Source organism: Conger conger, chromosome 3 (genome assembly GCF_963514075.1).
Source record: "Conger conger chromosome 3, fConCon1.1, whole genome shotgun sequence".
Classification (NCBI taxonomy): domain Eukaryota; kingdom Metazoa; phylum Chordata; class Actinopteri; order Anguilliformes; family Congridae; genus Conger; species Conger conger.
In genome coordinates, this window is record NC_083762.1 from 61,728,228 (window position 1) to 61,747,881 (window position 19,654).

General features: G+C 42.0%; 1 protein-coding gene across 1 annotated transcript in view; it reads right to left on the minus strand.

The window, feature by feature from the left end:
* sh3bp4a (SH3-domain binding protein 4a) overlaps positions 1–18,267 on the minus strand; it is a 40,017-nt gene extending 21,750 nt beyond the window's left edge. Inside the window, exons 1-2 of the mRNA XM_061236964.1 lie at positions 18,150–18,267; positions 74–272 (exon numbers count right to left, since the gene is read on the minus strand). Coding sequence (XP_061092948.1) covers positions 74–272 — 199 coding nt within the window. The 5' untranslated portion in view covers positions 18,150–18,267. The remainder of the gene's footprint in view (positions 1–73; positions 273–18,149) is intronic.
* Between the last annotated feature and the right edge of the window lie 1,387 nt (positions 18,268–19,654).

Here is a 19,654-nt window from a genome sequence, read left to right on the forward strand (position 1 = left end):
TAATAAGCTAATCAGCTAATTTGTTACTTTAATACTATACCCTTATGCTTTGTAAATAGTGTGAGATGCTGACCTTTGACATCCGTGAGGCTGGCCTCAGACACCCCCTCGCTGAGATCAATGAGAGTCCCCTCAGATTTGCAGCGAGGGAGTGCAATGTTGTTGTTCGTTGCTCGGATACGGTGGGCGGCCATGTTGTTGCTTGTCAGGCTACGCTTCCTGGTCCATTCCACCACTGAAGACAATCGCTCATTGGCGATCTTCCATTGCATCTGGAGAAACAAAAGCAGGCCAAGGAATCCTGATTAGCAATGGCCAAACAACCTTAGCAAAGATGCTCGTCACATTTCCCTAAACCCAACAATGCGCTTTGCAGTCTTTCTTGCCAAGCTATTTCAAGCAAAAACACTTACACAGATTACAACTGTAGGCAGAAGGCTTATTCCTCTGCACAAACACATGCTGTTAGCATCGTGGTGAAAGCTGAGAAGTGTTAAAAGTGTGCTTAGAGAGTGTTGTACAAATATGAGCTGTATATATAAGCCTAGACACACAGACGTGCACACATATATAGTGGCGATGCAGCATGGTCAAGGGCTGAACGTGAATGAATCCATATGAATACGCCCAACAGCAGGATTTGCTGCTGGATCCTGCTGGACTTCAATACGCTGCTACGTAGTCAAAGCATGCAGTTGCGCTGTGCAGAGGCAACAGAAAATACCAAGCAGCTCCATGTTTAGTGGTTAGTGAAAAAAAAAAAAACACTCCTTGACTTTCTGTTGGGAAACTACAGCATGTCCTGACAAAACTCAGCCTTGGCCTGAGGTGAGAACGAATGAGACTCTGGCAGTTGCCCCCCCCCCACACCACCACACACAGTTCATGTTAAAATAACAAACACCTCAATACCCCCATGACCTCTGTCACAGGGTGTGGGGGTGAAGCCGTTCATGTTACATTCCTCAACCATGAATATCCTGAAGGTAATTATTCTCAAAATGTCAAAAACATATCATTACAGAAACACAGACTGCTTCGAAGGCACTGCGCCAAAGAGAGTACATTTCAGCTTGATGCCGAATCGCTCCTCCTACCACATATTCCTTTATTCATAAGCCAAGAACAGCCTTCCTATAAGGACACAAGACACTATAAAACAGGGTTTGTCTTTGAAATGAACCTATTAGTGTCTGAAATGTCCTTCCCCCACTGCAAGACTCTTGATATATTAAACCCTTAAACGTAAATCCCACAGCCAGGGTTCCATCAAAAGGCTGAAATTTTATATGATGTTTATAACTTTACTTTTCAGAGGGCAAGCTTATTGCAAGGACCTTGTATCATAGCGGAACGTCTCTATCTTCTTGCTGCGGAAAGCCATACTCCAGCGCTTGACATTGCCCCGTTCTACTGTACAGTATGAGTCATCAATAAGCACTGCATTTCTGTCTCCCTGTAACAATTACTCCCCCTCTTCTCCTTGTGATATTTCACAGCACAGATGGTTGCCTTCAACCATCTACATCCTCTTAATACCTTCTAAATAGAAAAGCTTCTTACAGTTTTAGATGAAATGGAATGTAGTTTCTTATTTAACTCCAGCCTGTCTCTACTTACTGGATTGCACACTGGACACTGCTCGCTACAATGCGAGCCCACACTACATGGTAAACTTTGCAATTCTAACTCAACACAAACATAACAGTATGTAAAGAATGCATCCATGATTCCCTGATTTGCATGATAGGGATAGGGTGGGTAGATGTTTGGCACCCTAAACAGTGGCAGGAATGCAGCTTTGTGTGTGTCATCGCTGTTGCGTGAGGATAAACTGAGAAGTGATGAGACTAGCAGACCCTGACGCCACCCCAGAGGGCTCCTTTAACTCTGCCAGACTGCCACACACAAAATTATGAACTGCTAAAACAAGAATCGGTGGACTTCCCTCCGAAAGAGACGGGCAGCAATTCATATACAATATTTTATATAACAAACTTCCTGAATAACTTACACAGCATATTTTTCATGCAATGGATTTATACAGCTGGATATTTACTGAAGCAATTGTTTATGTGAAGCAGATTAAGTGCTTTGCTCAAGGTTTACAACAGCAGTGCTCCATTTGAGAATCTGCCTTTTTGAAAGGACTTGTGGTTCAATAACTTGTACATTGTAGCTAGGCTGACCAGTTTCCCTGGAGGACGAGGGATGGTACATAATGCATTGAGAACCTACAATAATACAAAATAAGATTTTTTCACCATATGTCGAGACTCAGGACACATGAAAAGTGGCTGAAATATGTGGCTGTTCCAGGAAAAATAGGATGTCTGTTCATACTTGTAGCTGGATGTACTTAAGAGATGTACTTTATATAAGAGTTGCATTTCAAAGGTAAATGTTGCAGGGAAGTATTGTCAATTTTGTCAATATATTGCTTTTCAATTATACTGTATGAATGGAATAATTCCGACCAAAATAATAGTTTTACAAATCGGTCATGATGTATTATTGTAGGTCCATGTAGGATGATTTATTCCAGGATTTAGTAAAATAACTACAAATCAGAGATTGCACAGCAATTCGCTTACAATTCTAGCACAGCGAGTCATTTTGCCAAATGGAGATAAACGGGAAATCATCTGAACAGTTCCCAATGTCTCCACTGTAAAAAGCAACAACAACAACAAAAAAAGTAAATATGCAAAAGCTTTTATCAAGACTTAAAATCTATACTTTTTTGCTAAATAAGATAAGAATATTGGCAATGAGGTGAGACAGTTTGACCATTTTTCAAGATTTGCCAATGGGGCAAGAAAATTTAACTTAAAGCAAACAGTAACAAGCTAGTATTTCCCACTTGAGAGAAACAATTATGAGTCAGTCAGGACCACTGTTGTCAAAGTTAGAATACCTACAGGCATATTTTTTAGCTTTTATATCATCTTGGAGCTTTTGATTTGTGTTCCATTCTGATTTAAGTAAAAATAAATTTTCAGATGATGTTGCTAAATGTTAACACAGAGAGCTGACAATTGGGCTCTGGGGCACGCTGGGTGCAGGGTTCTTTGCAAATTGTGTTGTGGGCATTTTAGATACTAAAACCAGGAAGAGAAAGCTGATGCGTGTGGGGCTTAACAATATTAGGCAATACAGTTATGATTGGCAGCATGGCTCTGTCCTGGAAGACCTCCCAGCCATCCGTGCCAACAGATCCGAACAGATCCGCAGTAACAGCATTTTTTTGTACAGATTGGCAGCTTGACAGCGTATGTTTGGATGAGGGAGAACACTGGAGTACCCCGAGGAAATCCACGCAGAGACACGTGGAGAACATGCAGGGGAGAACTCCTCACAGGATAGTCTATAACTGCCAGGGAGGAGCTGGGGTGGTGGAGGGGTTTTAGACCAGCAGTGTTCAGTGAGCAGAAGGAAGGTTTAGACTGGCGGCGTGCGGCAGCTTTCATGCAAGAGGAAGCGCGAATGAGTAAGGGGAGACCGCTTAAATCAGGGATCATCAAATCACGGTCCTCGAGGTCCGAGGACTGCTGGTTTTCCACCCTCCATTTCCCTGGAAGTCAGGTGTGAAGACAGCCTGGCCACTCACCAGAACTTAATTGTTCAGCTAATTACCTGGGTGTAAATAAAACAAGGGCCAGATTTGGATTTGCGGTCCAGATTTAATGATGTCTGGTTGAAATAGACTGCCCTGATATGTCAGTGGACTGATTAGGCGATAGGCTGAGCCATGGCTGATTCAGTCGGAGCAGCTTGACTCTCCTGGCCTGCCCGAACATTGGCCATGCTCCATTTTTAAGCCTCATTACAACACTTTTTTTGCAGTGACCCACAGACATAAACAATCACATGGACAGAAGCAAGCAAACAGAATGATGAGGCTCAGGGTGTGTTCTAATACTCAAAATAATGTATCCTCCTTTCCTGTATTGCCCCCCCCCCCCCCCCCCCCCCATACACACACACACACATACTAGGTCATCACCAAATACCTATTTTAAGCCAGGAAGAACCACTGGAGGAACCACATTTTTTTAGTATTGGGATGCATCCTCTATGGGATCTATCACCGCAGTTTTCTATGACCAATAAAACAGAGTGGTGTGAGGAAACCATCCATGCATGAGTCAGAGGAGTGGGTTTCCATCCTTGGGTCTCAAGTCACTGTCTTTCATTTTGCTTTATGCAGTTCTGTTAACAGGTTTCCAAAGGGCTTGTGTGTGCAAGTCAAGCTTCTGAGCTCATTACTGCTACCACCCACCAAGAACCAGCAACAGGCTACACTATTGCAACCCCACGCTTCACAGCACACCAACCTGAGCCCTCGTCCTTTCAGGCTTTTTTACATTTCATTCATAATTCATAAAAATGTCAGTTCACAAAAGGGGTCTTCCATCTTTAGCTGTACCACTCTAATCAGTGTATGTCCCTTTTGGAGGTGTTAGTGGCGGCAGGGGTTATTTAGGCATAGAAGGGTTGCCAGGGGGACAATTCTGTTTTGTTGGGAATTACATCAACATCACATAATCTAGTACACACAATTACGTTTCGGCCTACATATTGGATCATGATGTCTGCATCTGATACCTGTCTCGGTAAACTGAAGCAATTTCATTTGATTTCTTTTGTGGTCATAAAGGCAGTTTTTTACCAGGATAACAGAAAAAGCAGATGAAATTGAGGAAAAGAAGCACCACACACACACACACACACACACACAAATACACACACTCTCTATCACACACACATACTTCCAAGCAGTTTCTTTTCAAATGAGAGGTAGCTCCCTCAAGACTCCCTGTTAATCAGTATTACACAGCAGCACAATTCCAGACTGACAAACTACATCTTCCCACACAGTCCCAACAGGTCTTCTCACAGAAGCACAAAATGAACATTCACTCTTATCATTTTGAAAGGTAGAGAAATAAAAATGTTAAGTAAGAAGTAATTTTCCTCAATTATATAATACCCAAAGCCAGACCATTCAGTCTGTTTAACTGTTATTGCTGAATAACACTGGACTTACCTCCATTAGTTCTCCCTGAGCTCCTCCATCCAATTATCACTATGCTTTTTCACTGTCACATAACAAATGCAAAGTCAAATGAATGACTTAACGGCAGCACAGCCACATTCTGCGTATTTACTTTCCAGTGTTGAAAAGCCGTACAATGTGAATGTCATTGGTGCTCAAGTGCATTTTGCATGTCTGATTGGTTCCTGGATTCTGCACCGGCCATTGGGATTCTGCTTGCCATCTTGCCACACACATCAAGTAGTATATTTGGGTATGTAGTGTGTTCCAACTACATACCCAAATATATTGCCCGATGAAGTCCCAGCAAAAAAATGCATTTTACGGTGCTGGACCGAAACTCCATTTGCACCAGTAAAGGCTATTGCAAAATCCCAACCAAAGTATCCATCATTAAATTATTTCCAAACTATTTATGATAAATATTTCACCTGTTTATGTTACCAACAATTTCCCTTCCAACACATTCCAGGGTAAGCAACACATGCCCGAAGACAAATATTTCGCCATAATAAGATATTTTCAACAGAAAAAGTACAGCCATATTGCTAACATGCCATGCAGTAAAATTTCAGATGAGCCACCATAGTGTATTTACAACATTAGCGCAGCCAATCCAAATAAGGTGAAATGAGTGGCATCCTGACTATCTCTGAACTAATAACACCCATCAGTGGTCACTCGCTTTATGAAGAAGACAGGCTACAGAGCTGATGCTGTTTCAACGCCCTATAATTACTTCATTGATGAGCTGTCACATTTATTCTAGGGTATTACCCAGTTTTCATAGCATTACTCATCCGGGGGAAAAAAGGCTTTAGTATTCCTCATGGGACCCGGTGGACGTTAGGTGTCGTCCAAGTTACTAGAAGACACATTTCAGATGAGGTTCAGAACAGAGACTCATCAATGTGGATTTCCCCAAATGGAGCTAATGACACAAGAGCTTTGACAGTGTTAAAATCCATGTGAGGACATTGCTGTTCATTGTTAAGGGCTGAGGACTTTTCTGGTGGCTCTCATCCAGTCCTGGGAGCCCCAGGGCGCCAGCCAATCACATATTTTTCTTACCACTTTTCCTCATTCCTAGCTCCCTCCATTGAAGGACGCAAGGACAGGAAGCAAGGAAAGGATGCAAAAAGAATCGAGAAAACATGAATTATGGAAAATGGATATTTGAAACGCCAGTTGGAAACCACATTAATTATAGACGGGGAGATGCGGAACCACACAGGTCGATCTTCCATATGTGAGGCATTCTGAAAAAATACACCCGCAAAGCATGTTGTTTCTTGCTCAATAATTTTTTGGGATCCTACTAGCTCCTTCAAGAAACATTTCACACACTGGTTTGAATATTCTAAAAGATGGTGGACCTCCATTGATTTCTGGGTCAGTAAAGGAACGAGGAGTCTGGTTGCCAAGGACGAGACACAGGGGGACACTACCGTGAATCGATACTGCAGTGACTGAAGTGAAGCGGGGCGTCCGCTTTGATACAAGCACCCGATCAATGTGCTCGGAGCTGAACCATCTTCCCCCTTCTCAGCGAAAAAGCACGACTCCTGCTACAGTTCAAGAGGAGGGTCTTGAGAAAAAGGCACGGAGAGATTAATAAACTGAAGCTGTGAGTAGAGCCAGTAAATTATAAGCCGATGCACCCGGTCACAGCTTTTAAGACTTCTTGAGGGAGTCTTATTCTTCTCTAAAACCGATGGCTGTCGAGCCATACACCCAAAGCATTCCTGTTGTTTTACCTCAGGAAAGAAACAGTTAATTTCACCTGCAGGCCCATTTTTATGAACAAGCTTGTTCGTTCAGAGAGAGAAGCCGGTCTTCTCGCTGGTCTCTGCAACTTTAATAACCACACAGGGTAAACGGACAGCTACCACTGGACTGACAATGCTTGAGTAAAGTGCGAGTGGAAGGATGAGATATCTCTAGGGTCTTGATGTTGAAGATGTAAGACAGAAAAAGGTCCCGCAGTCCACCTGAGGTGCTAATTAAACGTGACTCGTTAACATTAAGAGTTGACCTCCTTGTCCCTATTCAGCACTGACAGGTTAATTAGATCAGTAAAAGTTTAGGGAATTGGGCAGACTGTGAATGAAGTAATAGAACATCAGAATTATTTATGAGAATAATATAAATGTCAAGAACACCAAGGAAGGTGAACAGCTGTGGTTTGGTTTCATTCCTCAGAAAGAAATGCCAAAACAAGCCATGGTAATCTACGCACGTAATCATTTTATTATATGTATATTTTCTCAATTTTATTTGCCTTTTAATCTAAGAGCCTGGAGCTGTCAGTCTGTCTACAGAGCGGCAGCACAACATTAAAATAGCAAATAGCCTATGTAGTGGGGCTTCGAGTTCATAAGTCACTCGGTGTGTGAAGGAAAACAAGTCTCTCCCAACCCAGCCTCTTCGCCGGCAGTTTCCCCAATGGTGGAACGACCTTCCCCAATCAATCAGGTAAGCTGATTCATGTTTATTTTCTACAAAGATCTGACACCCCACCTTTTTAGACTACACTGCACAAAGTCTGTGAAAAAAATAATATCTATACCTCTGTTCTGCAGGGCTTGAGGCATCGCCCTGCACAATGGCACTGGTTTGATTGTACTCTCACTGGGCACTTTATTAGGAACACCTGTGCACCAATCAGCCGATAGTGTGGCATCAGTGCAATGCAGAAAATCATGCAGATACGGGTCAGGACCTTCAGAGAGTGTTCGCATCAACCATCAGAATGGGGGAAAAATGTGATCAAAGTGACTTTCACTGTGGAATGATTGCAGAGAATGGTGCGAAAAACAAAAAAACATCCCGTGAGCAAGAGTTCAGCGGGCAGAAACAACTTGTTAATGAGAGAGGTCAGAGCAGAAGGGCCAAACTGCAAACTGGTCAAAGCTGGCAAAGGTGGCAGTAATGCAAATAACCACACATTACAACAGTGGTATGCAGAAAAGCATCTCTGAACACACAACATGTCAAAAAGTGGACAGGCTACAGCAGCAGAAGACTGAATGAGTCTAATAAATACCTAATAAAGTGCTTACTGAGTATAAATTTGCTTAGCATGTTAAATGCACATTTCTCAGTCCCAAAGAGACTCCCCTGCCAAACAAATAAATTGCAAATTGGACAGCATCAGTCACGAGGTGCTAGCGGGGGAATTATCCCCAAGCTAATTCTGACTAAAGCACCATTTCGCCAACCTGCCTACCCCTTAGCCAAACACATCGGTTCTGTGTGAGCTTTACAGGGGCCGCACGCATGCCTGCCCAACCCCCCAGCAAATTAGCCATAGCATTAAGGAAATTAAGGCATAATACCTCACGACCATATGTCACTCTGAACACGGATCTGAAAGTGATTCTGCATTCAGGGCGTGCTGTTGGGGGATTAATGCAGACTCAAACAAAGCTTTCAGCAAATTAATAATGCTGTTTTTACACAGTCTAAATCCATTCTCAACAGCAACACAACACAATAATTAACAGGAGTTGTGCTACTGCTGACAGCTGTTATGATCGCCCCAGTCCTGCTGTTCTGAGGCGTCAAAGCGGTAGTTTCCACGACTACAGCCTTGTGTTACTGGCATAGAGGCTCCGAGATAAAATAGGAAGGCTTTCCTCACCAGTGTGAATACCTTCTCTCACAACAGAGCCTTCGCGATTTTTCTTAAATAGAGACGTTGGGCTTGTTGTGTTTGTCCCTAAAAGTTTGAGAGGAATAAAATGGGAGTTTTTCTTTGTCTTAAAGCTTCCTCCCACTCCTACTCCAGACAGGAAAGCTCCTCATTTTTTTCATTTATTTATTTTGTTGCCATAACCACAAGTAGAGCAGAAAAAATGCTGAAGAGGTTTGGAAGGAACTTTTATTCCGCAAACCAAGATGGATAGGAGCTAACCCACTCTTCTCTGCCTCAGTATGTAAGAATGTGTCTGTCTCTGTGCATGCACAGTGTCTGAAACCATGAGAGGCTATGGGAAGAGTGTTAAGAGTTTATACGTGGATACAGTGTGTATGTGAGTGTACATGTGTGTTTGTGTGCCTATGTGTGTGTGTTGTGTGTGTGCACATACATGTGTGTACAGCTATGTGCGTATGCCTGTGTGTTTGTGTTTATGAATGTGTATCTGAGTCTGTGTGTTAGTGTTTTGTGTGCGTATGTGCATATACACTCAGTGTGCACTTTATTCGGTTTTTATTAGACCTATTTTTAGGCGTATTAATTATTCTACTCCTGTAGCATACCACTGTTATAATGAGTGGTTATTTGGGTTACTGTCACCTTCCTGTCAGCTTCGACCAGTCTGGCCACTCTCCTCTGACCTCCTTCCTTAATAACATGTTTCTGCCCACAGAACTCCTGCTCACTGGATGTTTTTTGTTTTTCAAACCATTCCCTGCAAACTCGAGACTGTTGTGCATGAAAATCCCAGGATATCAGCAGTTACAGAAATACTCAATCCAGCCCATCTGCCAGCAACAATCAAGCCACGGTTGAAATAACTGAGATCACATTTTTTCCCCATTCTGATGGCTGATGTGAACATTAACTGAAGCTCCTGACCTGTATCTGCACGATTTTATGCATTGCACTGCTGCCACACGATTGGCTGAGTAAATAATCGCATGAATAAGTAGGTGTCCTAATAAAGTGCTCAGTGAGTGTATTTGTGTTTTGTGTGTGTACTGTATACAGTATACAGTACACACACCCACCCAGGTGGGTGCTACACATTGTTGGTGGTTGAGGCGAGTTTCCTACTCATTACTGTAAAATGCTTTGAGTGGCTCGAAAAGCGCTATATAAAATGTGATTATCTATCTATGTGTGTGTATACTGTATAGTTTCTGGAAGATTAAGTGCACGTGTGTGGCAATGCCGAAGCCTGTGTTTAATTTAAGAGGCACGAACAGGCATAGCCAGCATTCGGGACAGCAGAGGAGCACAGTGACTGTGAGCAGTAACCCAACCCCAGCTGTGGGCAGATGGCCACGCCACGCTACAGCACACAGGCCTGACAAGAGCGCAGGCCGGAAAACCTGGCAAAAGGTTGTCTCTCTTCTTTTGTCCTCTCTCTTCTTTCCTCCTACGCTTACTGTCATCTATTCTCTTCGATGGAAAGTTTTTATTACAAACCCTTCACCTTCAACTCACTTTTTAAAGTGATCAGTTGTCAAAGCAGGGATGAAGTACAACCTCAATTCTGAAAACAAATAAAGCGTGATTATCTGGAACTGAGTATATATTTTTGATGACACAGTAAAGGACATTTAGACCCATTTAATTATGTGAATACTCTGGAGATAAATTAACACTACACATTTTTCAGTGTAAATGTATACAATGTATGGCCAGTGTTTGCTTCTTGTCACGTAAGCTGGAGTTACAAACCAAACTCATGTTTTCTGTTAAAAGCCAGTAGTTTTACGGGGAAATGGTGCAGCAGGAAAACAGTGGCAACAGATGATTTCCGAAAAGCATTTCCCATGAACTTGTCACCAGATCTCTCTACGGTAATGAAACACCAAGTTCATTTCAGCTATCGGTATAATCAACTGAGTGCGAGGGCGAGAGGGGAACGGTTCTGCAATTTGAATTTAATCCCAGTGTGACGTTACAAATTTATGGGAAATTCAACAGGACGAGCAGAGAGAGCCTCGGCTCTTTCTCAAAACCAAGGGCGGAAGCACACTTAATTGTCTGTCACAGTCTGTCGCAATCTTCTGTCATTGTCCGCAGACATGCAAACAGTGACACACGCGCACACACGTCATGAAGACATATTCAAGCGTCATTATACACCCAAGGTGTCACCTAAGCTGAATATCAGCATGTTTTCTCCTTTTCCTGGTGAGCAGCACTGTCTTGTAATGATAAAATAGCTGTCTCCCATCATCGTTGAAGGAAAGCACAAACTCAGTGCGCTTAACCCTGACGGTGATATTCTCCCAACCCATTATGGGATACCTAGGCACTCTCTACACTCTTCACTACAAGACAACTATCGTTTCAAATACCTCAACACCTGAACCAGGTGAAATGTCCTCCCTACAAGTCTCAAATCCACATTCCTGACCCCCACCCAACTCCCTGCTTCTCTGTTTCTCTCTGGCTGGTGCCACTGATAAGAGCTCCCTGACAGTGAATGCAATTTGAGCCCGGTCTTCGGAAGCTACTGGAGCAAACAGCCAAATAGACCAGTCTGCGTTATCATTTCAGTAACTAAAAACACTTCATATTCACGACTGATATGATGGCAATAAGACATGCACCTCAACGCTGTCATCAACTTTGGAGCATACGATAATAAATAATAATAATCATCATCATCATCATATTTGTCTACATATAGGCTATTACTTGTTTAGCCTAAATTGACCTCTTAATTTTCAGTGGCAATTCAAGTGCTTTGCACAGCAGTGCATCAGCTGTGCATCCCAGAATCAAACTGTTTATCTGCACAGCATGCTAAGAATGTATATGACCCCGAGGGCACTCATATTTAACATCTGCCATCTGCCAGTCTGCGCTAGAAAATCCCTGCTAAATGCTTCCACGTGCTTCCTGCTCTTTCCATAAACTGAAACAAAAAAAGCAGCCATACAGTGTTTATAATGAGAGTGAGAGAGAAACAGAGAACGGGGGAGAGAGTGAGAGAGAGACGTGGGGGGGTGTGGAACCTAGGGAACAAACGGCCTGTCCTCCGGAAGTGGTGTTAGCCCCTGTTTATATGGAGATTTGGGAGGGTTGTTCTTGGGACAGGAAGTTCCTGAGCATCAGGAAATGCCTTCCCGAGGTGGAACTGCCAGCTATAAAGCTTTATAGCTTCAATTCTACTCTACTTCTATTCTAAAGACTAAATACTGAACTGTTTGTTATTCATGATACATACTGTAAGTAAAATGTGCACACCTACTGTATATGGCACCTCAGACGATATGCTTCCTCAAAATAGCCAAGAGAGTTTCGTCAAGAGCGCCTGAGGCAAACGGAAGGTCAGTAGTTTACCATACAGATGGTCTTAAAAATGTAGGCTAGTTATAATTACAGCATCAAATATATTTCAAGATTCATAGAGACATTTTTTTAAATAATTGTCTGAAAATACATAAAGTTCCACATTTCCACTGGGAATTCAATATCAAACTCTGAAATGAATGAAACATTTTGCATAATGTGCAGTCATTATGTAAAACAGAAAGCCAAATGCATCACTCATTCAATGTTTAATATTGAAACTCAGGGAGTCTCCTGATAAATGTATCAAGTCAATGGCTCGCATAAGATTGCTTTGAAAATTGCTTTCCCTGCATTTTATTTTCTAATGTAAGCGGCCGTTATAAAGCTGCTTTAAGCTTTAGAGCCCGTTGTGTCATAATCCCTGCTGTTCCCCTGAGATGTCACACAATGCTTACGGGAAACAGGAAACAGGAAATGAGAACGTGGGAGTGACAGACGGGGCGTGCCCTACTGCTGCTGTGTCTCTGCTTGTGTGCCCTGAACCTGGCCCTGTTGTGAGCAAGGTTATCCAATGAGCCCCAAATCCCATCGCTGTCCCGCGCCCTGGCTGGAACTCTGCCCTGACTCATCTCGCGGAGGAGGGTGGCACCTATGATAAACTCCCACATGTTCAGCTGTCACACTTCCCGTCTGAGGTTGTTACTGCTCTCCCGTGTGACCTGGGAGCAAGTGCCTGTCTCACATTTGCATGGCCTACATCGGACCGAAGAAGGATACAGCACACACACCGTACACACAGCGCACACAAACGCGCGCACACCATGAATACATGCACACCCTGCAGAAAAGAGGTAGCTCAAGCTAGGTTTTGAAACAAGCACTAGCTGGTTGACCAGCTGATACCCAGCGAGACCGGTTTAATAACCAGCGTGGCCATGCTGGTTGACCAGCTCATACCCAGCTGGACCAGCACATGACCAGCTTGACCAGCTCAATTTTCAATATGGCATAGCTGGATTTTACAGCACGGTGCACACACACACACACACACACACACGCAGACAGTGGTATTAGGACATGTCTGAAATTTAAACCCCTCTGTCTGCCGAACATCGTTATCCCTTGCCTCGAGCATCAGAATTGCGTACGCATTCACAGGGGTCGTGGAGCAGCGGAATGTAGGAAATGCCTCCCAGACGCCTGCATGTCTCCCGCTGAGAGCCTCACTTTATTCCAGGAGAAATATCCGAGTCGTAAAGGCCAAGGCAAATCTTCCCTCTGAAGTCCCAAGGATCACCACTGGGCAGACCAATGGGAGAGCAAGCAGAGCCCTGGGGACTAATTGGAGAGCAGCAGCCATTAGCGGATCTAGCCACTCAGAGAGGACTGTCAGCAGCATTGGGCTAAATTACTGGGTATCAGCTTTTGTGCCCGCTTGCTGCGTCCTCCCCTTGGAAACGGGGGCACGCACAGATGATGACATCATCTCAAAGCCCGCGGGACCATGTGACCAGGGTTATTGTTGCCGATGTATGGCTCAGTTAAGAAGTGCTGTCAACACTTCCATGTTGTAAGGCATATGTGCTGCACAAACTGCAGATTCAAACTGGATACTGCTAAGGCTTGCAACAAAAATATGACAGAATGGCAGTTTTCGAGATGAATTAGCAATTCTGTTTTACTCAAAGTGAAATGACTACTTCTACCTGGAAAGTCTTAAAAGTTCCTGCAACTGCTCTTCCAGTGACCCTATTACATTTACCCAAAGCAGTGATTAGCTAATCTCACTTAAAAGGACCAACTAGGGAGTTGGTGTGCTGCTTGGAAAGATCAACTACATTTTCTGTGAAGCTCATTTTCGAACAGAAAATAGATACAATTGTTTGTATCTACAAACAAATTAGTTGAATAGAGAAGAGCCCTAGGTGCCCTGGAGTGAAGTTTAAATTCCTGCCAGTACCTGTATACTGCAAGAACAAAAACCCCATCTGTCATTCCATGTCCATTGATCTGTTAGAGAGGTGCTGTGCTATCGGATATTATCCCACAGCTACCAAAAGAGAAGGCAAATTAAATGAACTTCAAACTGTTGCAAAGATCGGCGCTGAAAAACTATTCATTAAATTAATTCAGAGGAGAATCGGTCCTTATGGCTTAAAAAGTAAAAGATGAAAGAATCTTGAAGAGGCATAACCCTGTGCTTCTGGAGGCCAATGGAGGCCGGGGGATGTATTATTTTCTCTTCTACGAAGGAAACACCAGCAGCACATAAAGGGCGACCCTGAGGAAGTGACGGCAAAGCGCATCATTCGTGTCTGAGATTGTCATTAAACTCAGCTTCAAAAGTCTTGCTTTGCCTTGTTTTTGAATGTGTTTTACTAAATGCCACTAATAGTTGGCTTTTATGCAGTGCGTTTTCCGTAACTGGCACCTCATTAAAAAATACATTTAGCACAAGGTTTTGCTTTTAATTAATTAATTAATTTATGCCGTGAAACAACGGCAGTGCTTTTTAGACTCCGCATTTTAAGGAAGCTCAAACTCAAATATAAGTGTGCAACATACAGTTACTGGATCCTTTAAAGTGGACTAAAAGTTCATGACTAATTGTCTGCGCTCTGCTTAATCAGTAGAGGAGGTCTCGACAATGTATGTGAATAAAACTACAATTATGCCTCCACATTATGAAGAAAGGGCGGTAATGGGTAACAGCATAAGAAAACATTCAGCAATGCAGAATTGCTTTAAGTTGCTTGGACGTGTAAATTGGCAGGCACAATGTCTCTGGCTACCACAGCACAGTTGGGCTGAAGATAAACCCAGTCTATCTTTAGGTAAACAGGTGGTTCAAATGAAAATTTTTGCAAGGTAAGAATTACGTTCTCTTTATTCTTTGACCCCCCTTTTCCTTTTCCTTGTTTATTCCCATGATAAATATATCAGTCCCAGACAAAATAGTTTTGGTCTGGGACAAAGTAAAAATAAAAATCTTTGGAATGCAGTAATGAAGTCGTGCATTCTTGTATGACGGAAGAATACCAGAGCTGAAACATGGCGTCAGGGTGCTGGGCAATGGCGATCAACAGCTGGAGGAAGACTAAAAAGGCAATGTGCCAAAGCCATCTGTGGTCGACGATGCAGTCGAGTCGAATGAAAGATTGACCTTTTCACCTTGTTCAGTTCCTCTGACACCCACATCACCTGTTTCCTTGACTGCAACTTTGCTGCAATTACTCACAGTGTGTCTGTGGGAACTCTATTCGACTCAGTGTGGAAACCTAGCACTGCAGTTCAATTAGATTCTGAGTGTCGAATTAAAATCTCTGATTGGATTGGGGATTACTAACAAGTATTTGTTCAGCATACAGAATCTTGGCAGATGGGATCAAAAATATGTGTCTGCATTTCAATCATGCTATGATATTGACCAATCATGTCCTCAAAACCAGGTCACATGTTGTCACTGGTTTGGTGCTCTGGACTGGTCTTGAACTGTCTGCACTTGGCTAATTCGAAACACCATGGTAGCTCTATCCTTGTAAAATACATAACAAACTTATACTAAAACAAAATAACTGGATTCACTGTGGCTGATCGGTAAATGCTTCTGCATTCAATTAATTTCATTGTTATGCTTCACCACTTACTGGTGCAAATAGCAGCAAAACAGTAATATCAAAGACATAAATTCCATAAACAATAAATGACAGAACTACTGAAATGATACTATCAGACATTTCATTATACCCTTTTATGGCCGGCTAAAGGGATGGACCAGCACATGTACTTCTGATGATTGTAAATAACGGGGGTAAATGCCAAGGTCTTTGGAGAGAGACTAGCTACAGTACATTTTCCCCAGCATTTCTCAGTACAGTTGATCTGTTGCTAAGATGAGCAAAGTCTAATTTTTCTGTAAACAGAGTGTACCCTCAACTGTACCCCGGCATGTAATCATTAAATCTCCCCCACCCCCCCCTTCACTCAAATTTAGCTGAACACCAACCAAATGCAAAATTTAACATTCCAAGCCGTCAAGTTGCCTCAAGAGCAGCTTATCTCAAATCACATGTTAATTCATTACACAATGTGCTTATCCAGTTGTCACTCAAATTGCAGCCTTTTTTTTTTTTTTGCTGAAGCTGGACCAATAGAAACGTGCCAGAAGAAATCTTCTGTAGAGCTAGCACAAATCCTTTAAAAGCCTTTCGCAAATTCACCTCAATTAGACATCAGTGTTTTGTATTGCAGTGTCAGATTTTTATAATTTCCCCTTAAATTTAAAAAGGAGATTTCCATGAAAAGACCATAAAAAAGGTGTGTAACATCCTCCCAGCTTTGCTTTCTCAATTAAAGGTGCTGTACCAATTCTTCACCATTAAGTGAAACTAGTGTTCATGTTCGGCAGGAGGCAAAACAACCTCTCTGCAGCACGTTTTGCACTGTTCATGCCTGAGGCAATGTAACAATGATATTTTTTATTTTTTTGTAAATGGTGCTCAGGGAAGTAGCCTCTTACCATATTGCATATATATTGGATATAGGTTTGTTGCTGACAGTTACACAGCTGCAAATATGTTTTAGGCTAAATTAATACTATTAAGGCCATGCCTATGAGTCTTGCAGTGTGTGGTGATCCACATTGTCGTCAATATCCTCGTTGGTTTATCCTTCGCTTCTCGAGAGAAGTAAGTCTTTTCTTCCAAACATGCCTACATGAAACGTGTTTAGAGCACACCTGGAACGTGGGGGAGGAATACAATTAGCACACTGTAAACGAACAAGTCAACTGAAGAGGATAAAACACGGTTTCAAAGCACGATCTTGCGTAACGCACAAAACAGAACAAATAGTCAACACAGGTATCTCGTTCAACGCCAAAGCATCCGGAGATTTTCCCATACTCGAAACATCGACGAGCCTACTTTGCATGTATGTGGAAATCATACCAAACCCAAAAAACAATGAACCAACCAACGTGTGGCGTCTTTAAAAGTACAAAAACCTTTGACTATGAGAAAAGATTTGGGAATGTAGCTTATCCTCAACTGTAGTATATTAGTGCACCGCTTGTAAGTGGCATTTCCGAAAAAGTGCGGGTGTTTGCACTTGGCTATTCCAGGCGGAGGTTCGGTAAAGCTGGTGTGACACAGCTGCATTCAAATTCTAAATGGAATGTGCTGGCCACAAAGGGGGGTCTGGGGGTTATTTCTGCCATGGTAACGACCGACACACACGAGAGGTCTGTCAGGTAGGAATTAGGCTAATTAGGGTGTTTCTCTATAAATACATTATTAATAGGCTATAATCTTACTGACTGATAACGGTGTAGGTAAATACAGACTTTATAGCCGCTTAAATAATTTATAATTGACACTAAAGTGACAATTCTGACATTGCTATTGACAGGTTAACGTAATGATAACAAAATATGCATTTAAACATAGCATCATAGGTTAGCAGAGGCAAATGTAGCCCATATAGCGGGAAAAATGGAATGAACACAAGAACAACGAAGCACGGGCTAAATTTCTACACCAAGCAACAGATGACTGAATCAAGCTAGCGAAAACCAGTCAGTTCGCTAAAGTTGTTGAAGCGAAAGCTAGCCCTACTCATTTCCAAGTTGCTGATGAATAACGGTAACTTAGATGGCGCGTTTGGCTACAAAGACAAAAGCTGTCTAATCGCGTAGCGCGGACTAGCTGGAATGTCAGAGAAATCCACTCTTGTCTATTAATTCGTTACATTTACTAGCCTAATAGTAAACAATCTACAAAAGCACACACGTGCAGTCATAAATAGAATGTGTTCTAGATCGCGCAATTTTCAGCAGTTTGTAATAGGCTAATGAAATACCCCATTATTTTTCTATAATGAAAAGTCGATTTATTCCGTGAAATTTGCTAGATAGGCTATTAGCAACAAGAACGATAGCCTATGTGTTCAAGCGCAAAGCAAATGTTCAACTAGACATCCTGTTTTCCTGACGAACTGCCCAATGTAACCAACAACTGTGTGGAGCGTAGAAGAACCCGGCACACAGGCTACATTAAATTATGAGCGAAATAACTGTAATACAAAGAAAACTTTATAAACTGCGTTAGTCACCTGCGTAAATCCCCGTGAAGTGGTCGGTTAGTGGTGAATGCATCCAAGCGTCAGGTACTCCTTTGTGAGACTTGTGCAGACACACAGCGCTGGCGAAAAGGCAGGAGCTCAGTGATGTCACTGCGAGGGAGTGAACGGGAACCGTCCGCTCACTGATGTCATCCACTTGGAGTTTCATATTACAACTGGAACCTTTCGGGCTAAACTGTGGCCCATTTTGCGATATGCTATAACATCATTTTTAATTTAATAGCATTGTAATAACTCATAACGTTAGGCTGTTGTTAGTGTAGGTAGAAGGTATTGACGTTTTATTAATCCGGTGTAAATTTAATTGACGAGTAACATTTTAGGATTTTACTTTCAGGTTTATATTATCACTAGCCTATAAACGAGTAATACAATGTTTTAATTAGGCTATTATCGGCATAACCATCTTACGACAGTGTCTGTAGCCTATTTACACTTTATACTTTTGACAATCCACTTCAACCTGCTTGCTTCAAAACCACAGTGTTTGTATGCAAAATAGGACCTACAGTCGTGAACCCCTTTGCATAGGCAATTGAAGCATCATGGGCAAAACATGCTATGAAAGACGTCAGCGTGCTTCATACATCCTTGTTAAAACCTCACGGCAAAAAAAGTGTTTCTCTTTCACCCTACTCGATTAGGAAATATTAGCTTGTCTTAAGTAACGTTTTGCGAGAATGTGTTTTACTCCACTGGAAAATCTTGGAATTAGTAAAACTCTCACCTCAGTGGCAATCTTTTTCTTAATTTGCAATGTTTTATTATTTATTGAATGTTATTGCACTGTGATGCTCACATTATTACCACACTCCAGGTTGCAGTATGTTTGTTGGGAAATGTGATAGATAGTTGTTAAATGTGATAAATCATTGTGTTGGATTGAGAGATTTTAAATGTGAATTTGCAGACTTTCATTCCCTAATGTGTACAGTGTACTGGGGAGTGAGGATCTGTAACCAAAAAGCCACTGGTTTGGAGGATAAACTGGTACTTATATTTAACCATTCCTGGCCTACAGGTCGTCTTGAGAAACACGTTTTTTTTTTTTTTACAAGTTAACAATCTTTGCTATCATGTGTTCCATATTAGCAACAGTTAAATTTCAGTCTCATCTGTTTGCCGAAGGTAGGATGAGGGTCTTATTGGCTGCTGAACGTGCTAACGATAATTACATTATTTAACATTATTTAAGACCCTGCAAATTAGATATTGGATATACCTGCGAGACCATCTTATCACAATGCTTTGACATTCACAATTAACATTTTAAGTATTTTAGGCAGTATCTGTGAGGCCTTGTTTGCATTTTGTAGGCCTTGGAGTAAATCCAACTAGAAAGGGTTTCTCAATTTGTTCATTTCAAATTAAGAGAATACATTTCATAGAATGTGTCAGGTGATGCATGAAGAAGCAATATACACTTCAATAATGTATTTCCTAATTAGGACAAAAATATTAATTATAATTTATGC